Source organism: Eubalaena glacialis, chromosome 3 (genome assembly GCF_028564815.1).
Source record: "Eubalaena glacialis isolate mEubGla1 chromosome 3, mEubGla1.1.hap2.+ XY, whole genome shotgun sequence".
Classification (NCBI taxonomy): domain Eukaryota; kingdom Metazoa; phylum Chordata; class Mammalia; order Artiodactyla; family Balaenidae; genus Eubalaena; species Eubalaena glacialis.
The window spans coordinates 186,695,358-186,712,473 of record NC_083718.1 but is presented as its reverse complement, the minus strand read 5'-3'; the positions used below and the strand labels follow the sequence as shown (position 1 = coordinate 186,712,473).

The following is a 17,116-nucleotide window of genomic DNA, read 5'->3' as shown; positions in this document are numbered from 1 at the left end:
CCTAAAAAAAAAAAAAAAAAAAATGAAGTTTAGAAGTAAACTATTTGGCAAAGATTTGTTTTTAAAGTCTATTTGGTCATCTAAATGCATTCATTCTAAAAAATTTTTTGAACCAGTTGAATAAAAATTTTTGTTGCCACCACAGTTTAGTGTCTGGAGTCTTACTGGAAAAACACAGTTTCTTTTTTTTTTTTTAAATGTGACAAAGATGCTGGAAAGTTACCTTTAAAAAGTGAGTCTCAAGAAGTTGCACTTCATATGCACAAGAGAAGTTAGTCAAAACTCACACTGAATTTCTACATACAATGGTAACTGGCTAGAATGAAAAACTTCGTTAAATGTTAAGTATTAAAACTTTTTAGGGAGGAATGGCCAGCTAAATGAGATTTTTAAGGTTAAGTCAGTGCTTAAATGCTGTCCTTAGGAAAAAGATGTTGAGTACTTAGTAATTCAGAAGATGTATGTGATAATTAGAATAATTTTTTGTTGTTGAATACTAGGAGAGTAACTCTTAACTGTGTATTTAAGTTCTGTACTTAGCTGTTGTACGGTCTGTAATCTATTTTTAAGTGTGCCCAAGTATTCCACGTTCATGGTAAGAAGGAAAAAAACACTACAGGTTGATTTATCAATAATACCGCCACTTATTTTTAATGTTGTATTTCATCTTATGGAAATGCCATATTTGATTCAACTGTCTTCTGAATTTGAAAATAAAATATTTAGGTTATTTCCAAGTGCTAGGAACATCCTCACAGCTAAATTAAAATCTTAGCATTGGAATTACCAGGTCAGAGACTATGCATGCTTTTAAGACTTGTGAAATATATTGCCAAATTGTCCTTCAGAAAATTCGTTGTCTTTGACAGTGTGAAATAGTGCTGTTCCATGTTATTTTTGTCTGCCAGTTTGAGAAGTGAAAAATTATAGCATTGGTTTTAACATGGAAATCAGTCTATACCTAGGCCAAAGTATTGATATTTCCCATTTATCTACCCAAGGAAAACATGATTCAAAGTAATTCCTGAAACAATACTGCTATAATATGTAACGCTCTCAGAGAACAATAAGAACAAGTACAAAAAACTGGAGAAAAACAGTTAAAGAACATGAACAGGCAATTTCCAGAAATGCAAATGGCCAGTACAAAAAGACACTGGACTTTTGTAAGTAAATCCAAATTTAACCAGTGAGTTTCTATTGGATTGGCAACGATGAATATCACTACAATGGTTTATGTCCCCTTCAATCAAAGAGTAAGTGGTGGAAAAGTGGCAAGTGGAGAAGTGCCTGAAAGGCACATCTCACCTGTAGTTTGGTTTGGTTTTGAGGTGGAACGGCAACTGTCGTGTTAATGTTTCTCAGGTCAGTTTGCTGCTGAGGTCTTCTACAGGTATTTTTTAGAACAAGGAATCATGTACTCACTGAAGACACACAAGTTAAAAATTATTAATTATGTTCTTGATCCAGGGAATATAGTTAATGACTTTTGTGTAGACCCCATACTGATCTGCTTCCCCACAATTAATGGAACCCCAAGACACTATTCCTCCCACAAACCATTTCTGTGTCTCATTATGTAGAAACACTAATGCCCCCCCACTATCGCCTTTACAGCTGTCCTTGCCCCCACTTTCTAAACCAGCACAAAGCATGTTGTCAGTTACCCTTCCCCCCGGATAGGACTTCTTTTCATATGCCGCAGTACAGTTTTGATGGTCAACAACTGGTATGTCAACAAACATTAGATTTCTGGCAAGAAAACCCCTTTGGGTTAATCCCCATCCAGATGCAGTTCCAATATGATTGGTTCTCATGAAGGATTCAGCTTCTTTGCTCGGCAAACAAATAGGCATGATGTTGCTACTTAATACAACTTTGTTCTTCAATTTAATCAACGCTATGTCATTATCGTAACCAGCATTATGAGCGTAACGTTCGTGTATAAAAATGGCCTCGGCCCAGGCTTGTGTATAATGAGGTGACAGTCTCTTCAGGGCACCCATTCTAATGTCTAGGGAGGAGGCGTCTTCTCTTTGCTCATATACAGCATGAGCAGCTGTTAGGATCCAGTTGTCATATAGAAGTGCACCTGCTGCTGTAGTTTTACCTAATAACAGGGCTTGCCAAGGAAAATCACCAAGCTTTGCATTTTGTCCTCCATATATACGACCTTCTGTGGTACGGGTGGATATTCCACAAACTGGGGGAAAAAAGATGTATAGAGCCTTTATAGAAACCCAATGGTGTTTTTTCTCCAATTATTACCACTTTGGAGTTGTGTATATTTAATGTCAACCAAAAATTGCGTCACGTAATTTGGTGGGTGTCCACCTATACAGGCAAGTGAGACTGCTTAAAACACTCTTCAAAGACCTGATAAAACCATTTGGTATTTTTTAGCTCCGCAGAAAATGAGGTGAGTGAAAATTAACTTTTAGAAACTGATTTGTTTTGCTAAAATAATTTGGTCTCACAATTGGGAAAATATTTAATAGGGCAAACAGGAATTGTCTGAGCTGATGTGCGTAGGAAGTGAAAAATAACCTTTTCATTGCTTCTGTTTTCCTACTTGTGAAATGGGGCATTTACCATGTAGTTCTGGGAAAGCAGAAACTAAGGTCACTATCATAGGATGTGCAGAATTACTTTCACCTTTGTACATTAAAATGTTTTTAAAAATTAGAATGTTGCAGTTGTAACCAGGAACCTTCAGGTTCAGAAATTATTTTTGGTCTAGTTGATTCTTCCAAACACTAAACTTTATTATGTGTTGCTAACTAAATATGCTCATTAATGTAGCAAATATGTTGTGGCTGAATACTCTTATTAAGGCTTACAAACATTGTGTCAGCTAAGATACAGGTTTTTTAAAAAGACTAAGCCAAATAACACAGGGGTGATGAATATATTACTACCTTTCTGATTTTTTTTTTAATCACTCAACTATATCTTCAGAGCCAATTCTGGTAAAACTTTTTTTTTAAGTACTGTTAAAAGGCAAATTGCATTAATGTTTAAAAACTAGATGTCATTGAAAACAATTGCTTAGGGAAATAATGAGGTTATTAGCTTTGGGTTTTAATAGCATTTTTACAGAGAAGAAATCATGTTTATAAATGTATAAATGGTTCAAGATAACTTAAAAAATCATTTAATTTTTTATGCTTGCCTAGTTGTAAGGTCAAAAATAAATGACTGATAACAGTCAGCACCAACAACCTCTCCATATGGAAAGGGGGTAATGAGAACGTACTATTTGGAAATAATAAGTTGGTTTGAGAGCCAAGTGCTGAAGTTACATTTCTGCCTGCACAGCTAAAGCACTACTTACTGTCTCCTACCCAGTTCTACTTTCCATCAATTATGAGTCTCCTGTATAAATGTAGCCATTACCAGGCTCACAGACGGGGAGTGATTTTTCTCCTTTGGAGCTCGTCCAGAATCCATCAGCCTCACACACATATTTACCTGCAAATCATTGAAAAAGCAAAAATGTTTAACTGCATGTGAAAAGGTGGTTGTCATTTGCTTGAATACCCCCTTGAAAAATGTAGATTCTTGAGCATCAGTGGGAAATAGAGGTGTCTGAATAACCATTTTACATGATTTCATAAATAGGAGGTCTCTGCATTACCATGTATGCTTGCAAAGTGGAAACCTTTTAGATGTGTAACTTGAATATGTATCAAGATCTTAAGTGCTTAATGATAAGGTTTTGACTTGTTAAATTAAACCATTTGGAATATATTGTGTGTTTGTAGTAGTCATTTACTAGATAAGATCTGTTTTCAGATTCTTGCAAATTGACATTAAAGTCACTTCAGCTATAATGTTTTAGCAGGTGGAGGAAGTGCCTTTTAATCTTTTGTCTAGCCTTAGCCAAAAATGTTGGATAAGTTTATTTGCAGATCATGAGGGCTTAGGTTCCAAATATCACCCACCCCCAACTTTGAACAATTTGCTTACCATCATTTGTTCTCATTGTGTAGAACTCATTACAGCGATATTTAACCACAGCTTTGTATATGGTCACCTCAGTACCCGTGATATAGTCCACTTGGCCACTGGGCAGATCATCAGGAGGGCCACAGTCAACAACTAATAAACACGGGAGAGGGAAGTCAGTTTGTACTTTGAATCCTAACATTAAAACGATGTGGAGACTGATAGGTGGTTGTGCTGTGTGTTGTTATAACTTGAAGTCATATTCAAGATGGACATCATTTCATCTCTGAAATTGGAGAGAATCACCTTAGTGTGATTTTAAAGCGTCACTCTCATCTCTGTTCCTAACTAAATGGCTAGGTTGAAGTGAAGGCCCTGGGCAAGGAGCTGTATGATGCCTTCCCTAAAGGAAGGGAATTTGAAACCACTTGGGCTTCCTTAGCACTCACAAAAGAAAGAAAACAGCACAGCCTGCACGTGCCTCTACAGTCTGGTTTGATGTAAAATGGTACAATTTGGTGAGCCTTAAAAATAGAACAATACAAAGAAGACTGAAGGACTTGTTCTTATGACCCTTTTCCTAAGTTGACCTTTTTAGAAGACCTGGAAGTCATAATACCTTGAGTTTGGGTTAGAATTCACAACTGTTAGGACATTACTAATGTGACATAACTAACCAATTTGTGAGACAAGGTGATACCAGTCTAAAAGTCATAGTTTTGTACACAGACATCTAAAAATTGATGTATTTCTGTGGATATTAAAAGATAACAGTTTTCAGCAACTTAGTAGCAGTGTGTCTGGCTTTGTGTCAAGTGCGTTGTCTACATTGTCTTAATTCTCCACAGATGAGATGCCCATAACTACCCAGTGAAAAGTGGCAGAATCCGGGCTCAAACCCATACCTTAGTCCAACAGTCCTTCGGTGCCAGCTCTTTACTGGTTTTTAAACTAAAAGAATTGGTAGTAAAGAATTGGTAGTCTCAAGGGAATATAAATTTTGAAATAAAAATATTCCCCTAGGAATTTTGTAGAAACCCTTGCACAAAATATGTGAAAGTATACGTACAGAGGTGTTAACTATGGCAGCGTATGTAATAGTAAAAAAGAAACAATAGAAATCACATGACATAAAAAGCATAGGTCCTCTGATGGAATACTTTGCAGTCATTAAAAAGAACGAGCAGCTCTATGAGTGCTTGGATTGTTGCGGAAAGATACCCCAACAATGTTGGGGGAAGAGTACATTGCAGTCAGATTTAGTTCAAAAGTATGTAATAGATACGTTAGTATAAATAGTATAGGAAATAAAGAATATGAAGGAATGGACCCCAATGTCTTACAGGTAGTTTGAGGATTTGGGCAAGAGAGGCTTTCACTGTATATTTTTGTAAATTTATATGTTTTTTCCATTTAACATGTATCTTATAATTTTAAAAATATTAAAGATAAGGTACATGATTCTTAGTTCACAAAATGGTAATGAACACCGTCATCCCAGTTTGATGCGTATATGCCCCTACAAACAGTAGCCTGTACCTGTTTACCTGTGTGATATATGTAATTGGAGGGCTATGCACCAAAACGAGAGTGATGACACTCTGATACAGCGGGATTATGAGTATTATACTGTTTGTAATTTTCTCTTTCCCATCTTTTATGAGTATTTTATACTTAGAAAAATAATTTTAAATACCATACTTTTCTAAAGCAAATACTTTTCCTAGTAGCTTGGTCCAGTTTTAACCTCTTAAGAGTGCTCTGAGAAACTGGGGACGAGAAACAAATTTGGAATTCAAGCCCTGATGATAAATCATTTCTTTAAAAAGACCAGAAGAAGCAGTAGCAGCAGACGCGGCTGCAGGCGTCGTGGTCACACACGTACTGCTGCACTCCGGCATCGGTTTGTCCCAAGAGCCGTCTGGCTGACAGACTGCAACAAACGATTTCAGGGGCCAATAACCCTAAAGAGGAATTGAGAAAATATTAATTTCCCTGTTTATATCATGAAACCACTCCCCAAAGCTCTGCTCCCACAATAGTTCGAGTGTTTCAAGAGATGCTCCCAAGGGGGTGATGCACCCACATGACTGGACACGCAGCCCAACTGCCTTGATACGTGTGTGTACTTGTTGGTGATGTCACCTATGTGTGTATCTCATTTTTAAAGATGTTGACCTCTGCAGCAGTTTATATTTTCTGCTTTCCACTTAATCCAAGAATACGTCAGATTTCTCACAAGTTCCTGCTGGTGTTCCACCATTTCTTTACGTAAAGGGCCAAAGGGTGACAGTCAAAAGTTTGGGGAAGATCAGCCTGATAGACATGGAGTGAATGTGTCTGGATTTTTCTAGCCTGCGGCTATTAACTGGAGGGAAGTTACTTAAAATATCAATATTTCCATAAGCTTCACACGTGTGTTCTCAATCAGTTTCCGTTGCTAATATTTAGCGGGACATTTTTGACTTATTTAAATATTTTTCTAAAATCAGACTTTAAAATGAAAGAAGTTGGCTTTGACTGAAGCTTTATGCTTCAAAGGAGAGCAGGATGACTTCTTTCTTCCTCAGAAACTGAACAGGCCTGTGGTCCAAGTTGCTGTGGAAAGAGCCCGCCCAGAAGTTTACAAGTTGAGCAAAGTGTCTCACTTTTTTGGGGGGTCTGGGGTGGTTGTCCCTCCACAGGACTGGTTGCATAACCAGCTATCTTTTCAGTGTTATTACCTTTTACCACTGGGATTGAGTGACATTTTGAAGAACATAAAGAGGACGTGTTAATCTCTTACCTGTGCCCCTAAAGCAACACACTACGCATTTTTTGGAATTATCCTTCTCCCTTAACAGTGCTCACTGTTGATAACTTTGCAGAATACACTGTTTCCAAGGGCTGTTTAATTTTTTTGTGGGCCCAGGAGTTGTTTCATGTAAAGGTCATTTGACCAGGAGGAGCTTGATTTAATGCAAGGTGATAACACAGAGCACATGACAAACATTTCAGCGGCTTTACCAAGAGCTGCTGTAATGTGTGTGAACAGAGAAAAGGTGTTCATTTTAATCGCCAGCTTTCCAAAAAAAAAAAAAGCTTTTTTAAAAAGCGGAGTTCCGGGCTTCCCTGGTGGCACAGCGGATGAGAATCCACCTGCCAGTGCAGGGGACACGGGTTCAAGCCCTGGCCTGGGAGGATCCCACATGCCGTGGAGCAACTGGGCCCATGGGCCACAGCTTCTGAGCCTGTGCTCTAGAGCCCAAGAGCCATAACTACTGAGCCCGCGTGCCACAACTACTGGATCCCGCGCGCCTGGTGCCCGTGCGCCACAACAAGAGAAGCCACCGAAACAACAAAGAGTAGCCCCCCCCCCTCGCCGCAACTAGAGAAAGCCCATGCACAGCAACGAAGACCCAACGCAGCCAAAAATTCACTAATTAATTTAAAAAAAAAACGGAGTTCCTAAGAATAGAAAATTCTTTGTGGCCGCTTCTCTTAGCAAATGTATCATTTCTTTGAATTTTATTGTTTAATCATAGGCAAAGTAAACCACCATGCTGACAACAGCTGTTTCCCCATTTTCCTTTCACATATTTGCTGATATAAATATGTATTCATTCAAAAACCATCATGATTGTGGTGCACTTAAACAGCTTTGTATTAACTTACTTGCAGAAGTTCGTAGCCCGACTCGCAAAAGACAAAGAAGCGGTCTTTCAGGATGTATTTGGCCTGCACAGGGGAGATGTGGCCGTTAGGTGGTGCCGTCGGGTCAGGGCAGGGCTGAGCTGTGCAAGGAAACCAGATGTCTGGGGTTTAGCTGGCTCTATAGCAGCAAGTCTGAATTTAGCAATTAGAAGTTCTTGGTTTATAAATGAAACACTTGACGTGTAAAGAGAGCTTGCCACAGTGGGGTAGAGTTCTTAAGATTTAAAATCAAAGGCAAGATTAAACTCTCGGCTGCTTATCGTACAAATTAGGATTTGTTGCCTGGCCTGGGCTTCAGCCAAAGTGATGAAAAGAAAGCCAGGCACGTGGTAAGGGAGCAAGGTCACGGCAAAGGGAGCATCTGCTCCACGCCAGGGGCCTCACACACACTGCTGAAAACCGGGGGAGTGTAACTTGGGGGGGAAAGCTGGACAGCATGGGTTAAAATCACAGGAAAGCCTCAGTTTCCTCATCTGTAAGCTGAGAGTGGTAAGAACGTGTGCTCAGCTTCTAGGGCTGTTGCGAGGACCAAATGTGAAGCACAGAGGAAATCGCTTTGCTAATAAGTGCTGGGCCACAAGGGGTTGCAGCCAGCGAACCCTCACAGCAGCCCTTGTGGCTCAGAGAGGCACCGGGGCTCAGGGCCAGACTGGCACTCAGGAAGCCTCATACGTCCCGCGTGAGCACGTGCCCACAGGGCTCAGGGCTGGCTTCTACTTCGGCCCCCAAACCCTGGCCTGTTGCCACCCCAAGGCTTCAGCCAGTCCCCCATGGCTGCCCATCCCCCAAGGCCACCCCTCAGCCCACGCAGGTCATTTGCCCAGTGCCCTCCTTCCTCCAGCAGCTGACCCCTGTGTCCTGCAGTGACTCTCAGTCCCAGGCAGGCCCCAGAGTCTCCCCTCTTGGAACCAATCTCCAGGAATGTTCCAGGTGACCCTGTCGGGGCCCAGGGCTTCCCGAGGCCGCCTCATACCCAGGCCAGGGCCCTGCTGGCACTTCACACACACCTCCAGGCTCTGTCCCGGCCCCTTCTCACCCACCAGCCTGGCAAACCTGACTCTTCCCTCTGACGCACTCTGAAACCAGTGCTTCAGTTTTAGAAGTTTTATTACTTCGACCCACAGGAAAACAAAAGGCTTTTTAAAAATGAACAAGAGGCAAATGAAATGTTCCCAAAGTGCTGGTCTCTCCGCTCCTGACCCATCTCTCACCCTTTCCCACAGAGCTGGCCCAAAGGTTAATATCTTTCCTAATTCAGTCTCCTCATTTTTTAAATTACTCAATACCTCCCCCATGCTCACTCGGTGTCTTCTGTGTTAGCCCACTAATCCCCACCTTTCCAAGGAGATGTTGTCCTTCATTGGATAATTGGGACATTAAGTCTCAGAAAAGTTACGTTAAGAGGTTCAATGTCACATGGCCAGGAAACAGGATGCGTTACAGCTTGGACGCCAACCCGGGCAGTCTGACACCCAGCCCTGCGCTCTGAGCACGGCTTGGGGCCTTGGGTGTTTTGCTTTGGAGCTTTTCCAGCTCAGTTACTCTGTCCTTCCAACAACATCCTGAAAGACCTGTTGGCTGAGAGTGGTGAGAGGGACAGACACGTCCAGAGGTCAGTGCCCGGAAGGTGGGGGACTTGGACTCGTGTCTCAGGAGGTGGCACCAAGAACTACCGTCTACGTTTGAGGGTCTGTCACAAGGAAGAGGTGGTGGAGGAGGGTCCGAGAGGCGGAGTGCAGACACCCTGTCCAAACCCTCCGTGTCAGGCGGGAGCCCCCATCTCTGCCTACCCCATCACACCCTCTTACAGCTCACACCGAGAAAGGTGGAGCCTCTGGGCTTTTGCACATACACTTCCCTTGCACTTGGAACACCCTTCCACCTTCCTCCAATACCTACTTATCCTTTCAATCCAATCTCGTATGTTTCCCGTCCCGGGCCCCTTTTGTTAGCACCCGGCCCCTGCCCGGGCCAGGTCCCTCCTCTGGGCTCTCACTGTGTCTGTCTGGTGCTCGGCTGTGCTTGTCACAGGGCTGTGGTCATGTTGCTGTGACAAGACTGGACTGACAGCAGAGGTGTTACGTATTCCCCACACAGGGCCCGGTGCACATCCATAAGATGGATGGATGGATGGAAGGAGGGAAGGATGGACAGATGGATGTGTGTGAGGGGTGGCAGAACATGACTCCAAAATCTGCCTCCTTGGCATAAGGATTATAGCTGTCCCGCGATGTCTGCGGGGCATTGGTTCCAGGAGCCCCGTGAATACCAAAATCTGCGGCTGCTCAAGTCCCTTTTACAAAATGGCAGAGGGAATTCCCTGGCAGTCCAGTGGTTAGGACTCAGCGCTTTCACTGCCGAGGGCGTGGGTTCAATCCCTGGTCGGAAAACTAACATCATCCCACAAGCTTCTCGGCCAAAAGAAAAAAAAAAAAAAAAAAAAGGCAGAGTGTCAGCCATCTGTATCCATGGGTTCTACATCCATGGATGTGGGGAGCCAACTGTATTTTGAGCTGATTATTTTATGAAACAGCAGACACAGGAGAAACTCTGAAAACAGAGCAGAGATTACCGTTTTCTAAGGGAAATTTACATTTACAGAGGAAATCTCCATTTGTAAGAGTGTCTCCCATTCTGTACCAGGAGTAGGATGACTAAATCACTAGAAACTCTTAACAAAGGAAAAGACAGAAAAATTTTTTTTACTAAAGTTAAATTTCAAAAGCAAAAAAAAGACAGAGTCTTTAATCTGCATAACGAATCTTACTCTTGCTTACCATGCTTTTCCTGGTCACCTCCTCATAACTGGACTCCCCTGTACCCTTTCTCTCTTTTGTCTTTAGCTGAAGATGTTTAAGCCTGAATTCTAAGCCACCTCTGAGACTCATTTTCCCCTGGGTTATCTCCCATGTATGCACGAGATATCCATGTTCATAAACTTGTTTCTTTTTCTCTCGTTAATGTCTCTTGTTCCCAGCCAAGAATTTGGAAGGGCAGAGGGAAAATTATTATTTCCTCCCCTACAGATAGAAGGAGGGATGGTTGGATGGCTGCGTGAATGGAAGAGGGGAGGGTGAGAGGTGGGGAAGGAGAGAAGGACGGCTGTGTGGATGGGTAAATGGGTGGAAGGAGAGATGGTTGGATGGAGGGGTGAGTGAGTGGGTGGATGAATGGGGGGGTGGCACTTCCCATAGGGGACCCCTGCCTCACAGACCACCCCACTCAAACCTGGTCTGTCTTCGGATGGAGTTCAGGACACACTACCTCAAAATATGGCACCTTGGCATGTTGACGATTTTAAGCTGGGAGTTTGAGAAAATGGCAGAAGCAGGAAGGTCACTCTGATTCCCCGCCCCTCGCCCTTCTTCCCTGAAGCAGGTCATAAGACCCTCATGTGACAGGTGTCTTCCCTACACCCAGAGGGAAGCCTTATCACCAAAGACAAAAGGATGCCAAGAGGAATCCTAACAAACAGGCCTGGCTAAGTTCCCCCACCCCGTTTACCACCCTTACTTCATATTCCTCAGCCTATCACACCCCTCAGCAAACCTAGCACGAAAGTACACAGGTCCAGCTGTCTCTCTGAGTCTTTATTTCCTTACAAAGCCTCCCGTGCCACATAAAATTTACATGAAATAAACATGTATGCTTTTTTTTCCTGTTAACCTGTCAGGTTGCTTTTCAGACCCAGCCAGGGACACTAAGAGGGTTAAGGAAAACTTTTCCCTCCCCTAACTTCCCAGGCCCAGCCAGGAAGGGTTCCATCCTATGTGGCTCCTTGACACTTCTGGAAGAGCTCCCTGCCGAATCGGAGCCCCACCTGCCCTCACCTGTGCTGTTGTAGTGGATCTTCCAGCCCGTGTGGTCCCCCGACTGATCGGTGGCAAAGGTGATGGTCACTGTGTTGCTCTTGGTTTCAATCCTGCGGGGCAACGTCTTCCCACAAAATGGGCCATATTCCTCCTTGTCTGTTTGAATCTGAAAGTGGAGAGGCCCCTGTCACCTCAGCACCTGCCGGGCCAGGGGGAGGCAGCGGCCAGGGGAACCAGACCTTCAGGGAGTCGTAGGGGCACTGGGTCTCAGGATGCGTCTCCACGTCAAAGGACTCCACGAAGTCCAGGGTGACACGGAACCCCTCCTCCAGGCGGATGCTGTAGGTGCAGCTGGAGAGTTTGGGGTACGGCTGAGGGTATCCAGGGCTGCTGAGCACCCCAGACCGGGCAGTGAAGACCTGGCCTGAGCACAGGGCTGGGGAGAGGGGAGAGGACAGGCGGGGTGAGCCAGGCGCAGGCGGCGGGGCTCAGGCCACCTGTCCACCGTCACACGCCAGCCCCAGAGGCATCTCCTGAGACTGAACGCCCCACCCAGTGGCTGAAGGGACAATTTAGGGAGGGGTCTCTCTGGCTTCCAGGATTTAGCTGAAACAAGTGACACTTGGAGGTACATTCTCCAGGGGCCCCACTCACACCCCCAGGGAGGATGGAGGCCCTAAGCTGAGGCTCCTGGTGCGGGGAACCCTGGGCCAGAGTCACAGTTCCAGGGGTGCGGGGAGTGAGCCATGTCAGGGTCTGCCCGGGGGAAAGGGACACCAGGAGAAGTGAAGGGGACGCTCCTGTTCCCAGGAATTGGGCGTGGGGAGGTGGCAGGAGTCTCCCCTGGGCGCCCCCCAGGAACACTCAGGAAGGCCTCCCCTTGCCCACCTTCCCTGGGTCTAGGCTCTGCCCTGGGGGGCAATTGAGGGCAGTTCAAGTCCACACTGATCATAAGTGAGTCTGGTACCCACTTTCCCCATTGAAACAGCTGATTCTGCCTTTGCAGAGGGAATGTCTGTTGGCATCACTCGTAGGAGGGTTCTACCCCCCATCCCCCAGGTGGCAGAGATGGGGACACAGGCATTCCAGGAAGTGAGGAGTCCCAGCACTGCCTTTCTTCTTCCACGTGGCTGCTCCCCATGGGACAGAGGGAGTCACCCCCGGATGTGGGGGACCAGACTGCCCATCAGTGAATCGATACCTCCTTGGGCCTCTCTGCTCGGGGTCAGACTCCCCCAGCCCAGCACACCCAGGACCTGAGGTACCCTCTGAACAGGAGGTGGACCCCAGGATGCTCTGAGCTCAGTCCTTGGATTCCTGGTGGGGGAGTAGCCAGAGCTCAGTTCCCCGGTGTGAGCCCCCTGCCCCTCGCTGGGCCTCAGTGCCCCATCATCAAAATGAGGGTGAGGACAGAGCAAGCCCCTCTGGCAAAGGAGCCTGTGGCCCCATAGAGGCGGCTCCCACCAACTATGGCCCATCGGGCTGAGATGAGGGTGGGAAGGAAGGGGGGCCAGAGTGCACACTGCTGCCCTCCCCTCATCCTTCCCCCCCAGAGACACGCAGCAGGTGGAGGTGGAGCCGAGTTTATTGTTAGGTCCGTGGGCGGGGTCAATGGGGGCTGCAGGCTGCAGCGGTCTTGCCCGACCCAGACCGCAGCTGGAGGGCAGGCTAGAGGCTCTGCTCTGGAAGAGAGAACGAGACGGGGAGAGACATGGGGGAGGGACACTGAGCGGGCGGAGCAGGCTCAGCGCCGAGGGCTGGGGCTGCTCGCTCCCAGGGCGCCAGCTGGTTTTCTGTCCAGGCCCCTGGCAGGGGCGCAGAGGGGAGTCCGGGCCGTGGAGGCCAAAGGGGTTGGCCTGCTGGGGGCTGAACCGAGAGCTTTGAGCTGAAGTTTCATGGAGGGAAGCTTGTGTGAGGCAGGCCTAGGGCCCCCACTCCTTCATCCTGGAGCCCCCCAGGAGGATGAGTCCTGATTGGCCAGGTACACAGTGAGGGCCTAACACATGCTCACCAAGTGAATGAGCTGAAGAGGAGTGACAGTGAGCCAAGGACAGGGTGGAGGCAGGCGAGGAGTTGGGGAACGTGGACGGATGAGTGCTTAGGTGGGTGGATGGATGGGTGGGTGGGTGGGTGGGTGGATGGGTGGATGGGTGGGTGGATGGGTGGGTGGGTGGGTGGATGGGTGGGTGGGTGGGTGGGTGGATGGGTGGATGGGTGGGTGGATGGATGGATGGGTGGGTGGGGGGGTGGATGGATGGGTGGGTAGTGGGTGGGTGGGAGGGTGGGTGGGTAGGTAGAATGGGTGGGGGGGTAGGTGGATGGTTGGGTGGGTGGATGGTTGGGTGGGTGGATGGGTGGGAGGGTGGGTGGGTGGATATATGGGTAGATGGATGGATGGTGAGAGGGGACAGAAGATCTGAAAAGGAGCCGTCACCCAGGAGAAGTGTCTAGTGGGCCAAGGCCAGTGGGCCCTCCAGTGGCCTGGGCAGAGCAGCTATGGCCTTGAGAAGCCAGCTGTGTCTTGGGGCAGGGTGGGGGCGGGCTGGGCACAGGGTCCCCCTCCAGCTGCAGCTCACCTGAGCAAGTGTGCTTGTTCCTGTGGAGAACGTAGCCCATACGGCAGGAGCAGTAGAAGCCACCCAGGTAATTGTGGCAGTGGTGCTCGCAGGTGGGGGCCTCTCCTGGGGGCACCTGGCACTCGTCGATGTCTGGGGGAGGGGCCAGCAGGCAGTCAGCAGGGAAGGAGATGGGACATCGCTGAGGCCTAGGCTCGGGTTTAGGGGCCCTCCAGTATCACGGCCTGACCTGAGAGGAGCCTCCTCTTGTCTGCAGGTGTCTCATGCCCAGCTGGGCGCTAGAGGCCCAGGGTCACTGCGACCTCCCTGCAACACTTGGAGGGAGACCTAAATACCATCTTTTTTAAACCAATGACGGTTTAATGGTCCTGCTCGTGGTGGCTAGGCTAGTGAAAGGAGCGGCCAGCACGGGAACCCAGTGGGTGGGCCTCTACACAGGTTTCACCAAATTCTTGCAGCAGTCTCAGGATGAGCACAGAGAGGTTGAGCCACTTGCCCGAGGCCAACAGCAAGTCCCTGCAGGAGCCAGAATCTGAAATCAAGTGTCAGACTCGAAGCCCCCAGGCAGATGCAGCGCTCAGGCCAGTGGGGGGCGTCACTTTCCATCTGTGAACGGGCTCACTGGGTCCTTGCATCACGGGGGCCCGTGAGGGTGTCCTGGCTCAGCACCTGGCACAGGATGGGGCTCAGCCTAGAGCAGAGGTGCTGGCTATTGCTGATGTTTGCACTGTGATGATGATGTCAGACCAGGTGGGGACTCTCCTGCTGGTTTGGCAGGAGTCCAGCCTCAGGGAGCGGGGGCAGAAGGGAGGGCTGGTCTGGCCCAGGACAGAGTCCCCCCCACCAACCGGCCTTCTCGCAGCTCACCCTCTGCCGAGTAGAAGGCCTCGAAGCCCGCGAACGGCTTCTCGTTGGAGTAGTCGGAGCGGAAGGTGACGTCGAGGCTGGAGCCCGGCGAGTAGAAGGTGTCGTTGCCGGGCGCCCGCTCCGTGTCCGTGCTCTCCGACCCGCACAGCGTGGCCAGCACCGCGGTCCCGGCGCTCAGCTGTGGGGTCGCGGGTCACGGGGGGAAGGCGAGACCCCGGGCCCGCCGGCCTCCCGCCCTCCCTCCGAGGCCAGACCCCGCTCCCAGGTGTGCCCGTCCCCCAGCCGCCCTGCCAGCACCTTGACGAAGTCGTACTCGCAGAGGTAGGAGGGCTCCAGGCAGAAGTGAGTGAAGTAGAGGCGCAGGCGGTAGCCGGGGGGGGCCGTCAGGGCCCAGCGCTGCTGCTGGTTGTTGGCATACTTGCCTGGGAAGCCAGGAGATGCCAGGCGCCCGAACACGGGCTTGGGCCACTGCGGGCCCGAGGACGGGGCGGCTGCCGAGCCCCACAGCAGGCCCAGGATGAGCAGCAGCCTGAGGGCAGCGCAGGGGAGGGGCGGTGAGGCCCAATCTCACCCCTCACCCGCGCTGGGGAGACCCTGGGGGCTTCCACCCACCTCATGGTGCACTCGGCCAGGCCCGGTCTGGAGCCCCAGGGCGCCTCACCTTTGATCTGTTTGTCCAACGGCCGGCCCTGCCCCCAGCCGCCCTGCCCCTGGCATTCTGGGAACAGACCCCATGACTCCTGCCTGCCCAGACTTCCGGGCAGGGAGGACAGGATGCTCCAGGAGCCAGGGGCTGAACCTGGATGACAGCCAGCTCCGGGAGCAAGTCCTGGCTCTGTCCCTCACCCTGAACCTCTGTGGTTCCCCCGCCGTGTGTGACTTCCAAGGTCGCCCAGGGTCTCTGTGACAATGACCTCGGCAGTGATGGCTTCTAGGTGGAGATGGGGGAGGCACACACACACACCTACCTTTGCCTCCTGAAACGCAATGATAAGAGAGAAGAGAAAAGCCTTAAAAACATGAGCCCACGACGATGGGGAATGTGGGAGAGGAGGCAGCATCAACATTTAGGAAGCTGGGGAAACAGATGGGCAGGTGGAAACAGCTCTCCAGGAAGCAACTCTAAGTTGGCAGTGGAATCAGGAATTGGTGGCACCAGGTCCTTCTGGACGCATGTAAGAATCTTGCCAATCCCTATTTCCCATCCCCCGGCCTCAGCAGAAACATGGAGACTTATTCTTGGAGGGAGTATATAGAGAGTCCCAGGCCCAGCTGAGCATGGGAGGGGCAGACAGAAAACAGGGCCACTAAGCAGACAGACCAGCCTTCCTCTGACTCAACTCCTAGAACCTGGCAGCCACCAGGCTTCTCTCTTTTTCCTGGGAAGTGTGACGAGTTCAGGAGGAAAGACCTAAAGACACCGACTTCAAGGTTCTACAAGCAAATGGCTCAGCCGCCTCACCCACAGTGAAAGTCAGCTGACAAGCCCCCATCATGCGCTCAGAGCTTCCAATTAGCTTTTTAGTCCCCAGTCTTACACATGAGCAGAACATTCAAGGGTTACTGAGGAAAACCTCACACGTGAGGGAGAAAGACCAAAAAAATCAACCAACCACCAACAACAAAACAGTAAGAAGCAGTGAGAAGAAAATGTCCAAAACTAAAATGAAGCAATAATTAATATCTTCAAAGCAAAAAGGGAGGTCAGAACAAGAAGCAAGAACAGTATGCTATTTAACAAGAGCACTCAGAGAACAAAAAACAGTTTGGGGAAATAAAAATATGACAGAAACAAAAAACTCAATAAGATGTTTGGAAGATAAGATTGAAGAAATCTTCCAGAAAAATAGAGTCAAAAGAAATGAAAAAGCAGTAAAGTCCTATACAGTATGTCAAAGGCTAAATAACAGGAATTCCAGAAAAAGACAACAAAGAAAACAGAGGAAAGGAAATTATAAACAAAATAATGCAAGGAAATTTCCCAGAACTGAAAAGAATGCGAGTTTACCGATTGAAAATGTCCTCCAAGTGCCCAGAACAACAGATGAAAATAGAACTTTACACCTGATATTTGCAAAACACCAGAGAGAAAAATTATGTTCTACAAACTTTGAGAGACAGAGAGAGAGGGGAGGAGAGCGAAAACAGAGCAGATCACATACAAAGGATCATGAAAAGAATGATTTTGGAGCTATCGAAATAACACTGGAAACTAGAAGC

The 17,116-nt window shown here is 48.0% G+C and overlaps 1 protein-coding gene across 5 annotated transcripts; it reads right to left on the bottom strand.

Annotated features, from left to right (window-relative positions):
- Positions 1 to 1,439: 1,439 nt before the first annotated feature.
- Positions 1,440 to 15,631, bottom strand: MASP2 (MBL associated serine protease 2). 5 transcript variants are annotated; one of them, XM_061187100.1, is made up of 11 exons: positions 15,558 to 15,631; positions 15,194 to 15,425; positions 14,897 to 15,074; positions 14,030 to 14,161; positions 11,693 to 11,889; positions 11,472 to 11,619; positions 7,603 to 7,721; positions 5,834 to 5,912; positions 3,970 to 4,101; positions 3,397 to 3,471; positions 1,440 to 2,203 (listed from the first exon to the last, which is right to left on the bottom strand). In XM_061187100.1, exons 1-11 carry the CDS (start codon positions 15,629 to 15,631, stop codon positions 1,440 to 1,442), a joined length of 2,130 nt encoding a protein of 709 aa, XP_061043083.1. The 5 variants fall into 5 exon arrangements, with proteins under 5 accessions (XP_061043083.1, XP_061043084.1, XP_061043086.1 ...); XM_061187101.1 differs by lacking the exon at positions 15,558 to 15,631 and adding an exon at positions 15,509 to 15,553; XM_061187103.1 differs by lacking the exons at positions 1,440 to 2,203; positions 3,397 to 3,471; positions 15,558 to 15,631 and adding an exon at positions 15,509 to 15,553 and having other exon boundaries at positions 4,071 to 4,101; positions 7,603 to 7,665.
- Between the last annotated feature and the right edge of the window lie 1,485 nt (positions 15,632 to 17,116).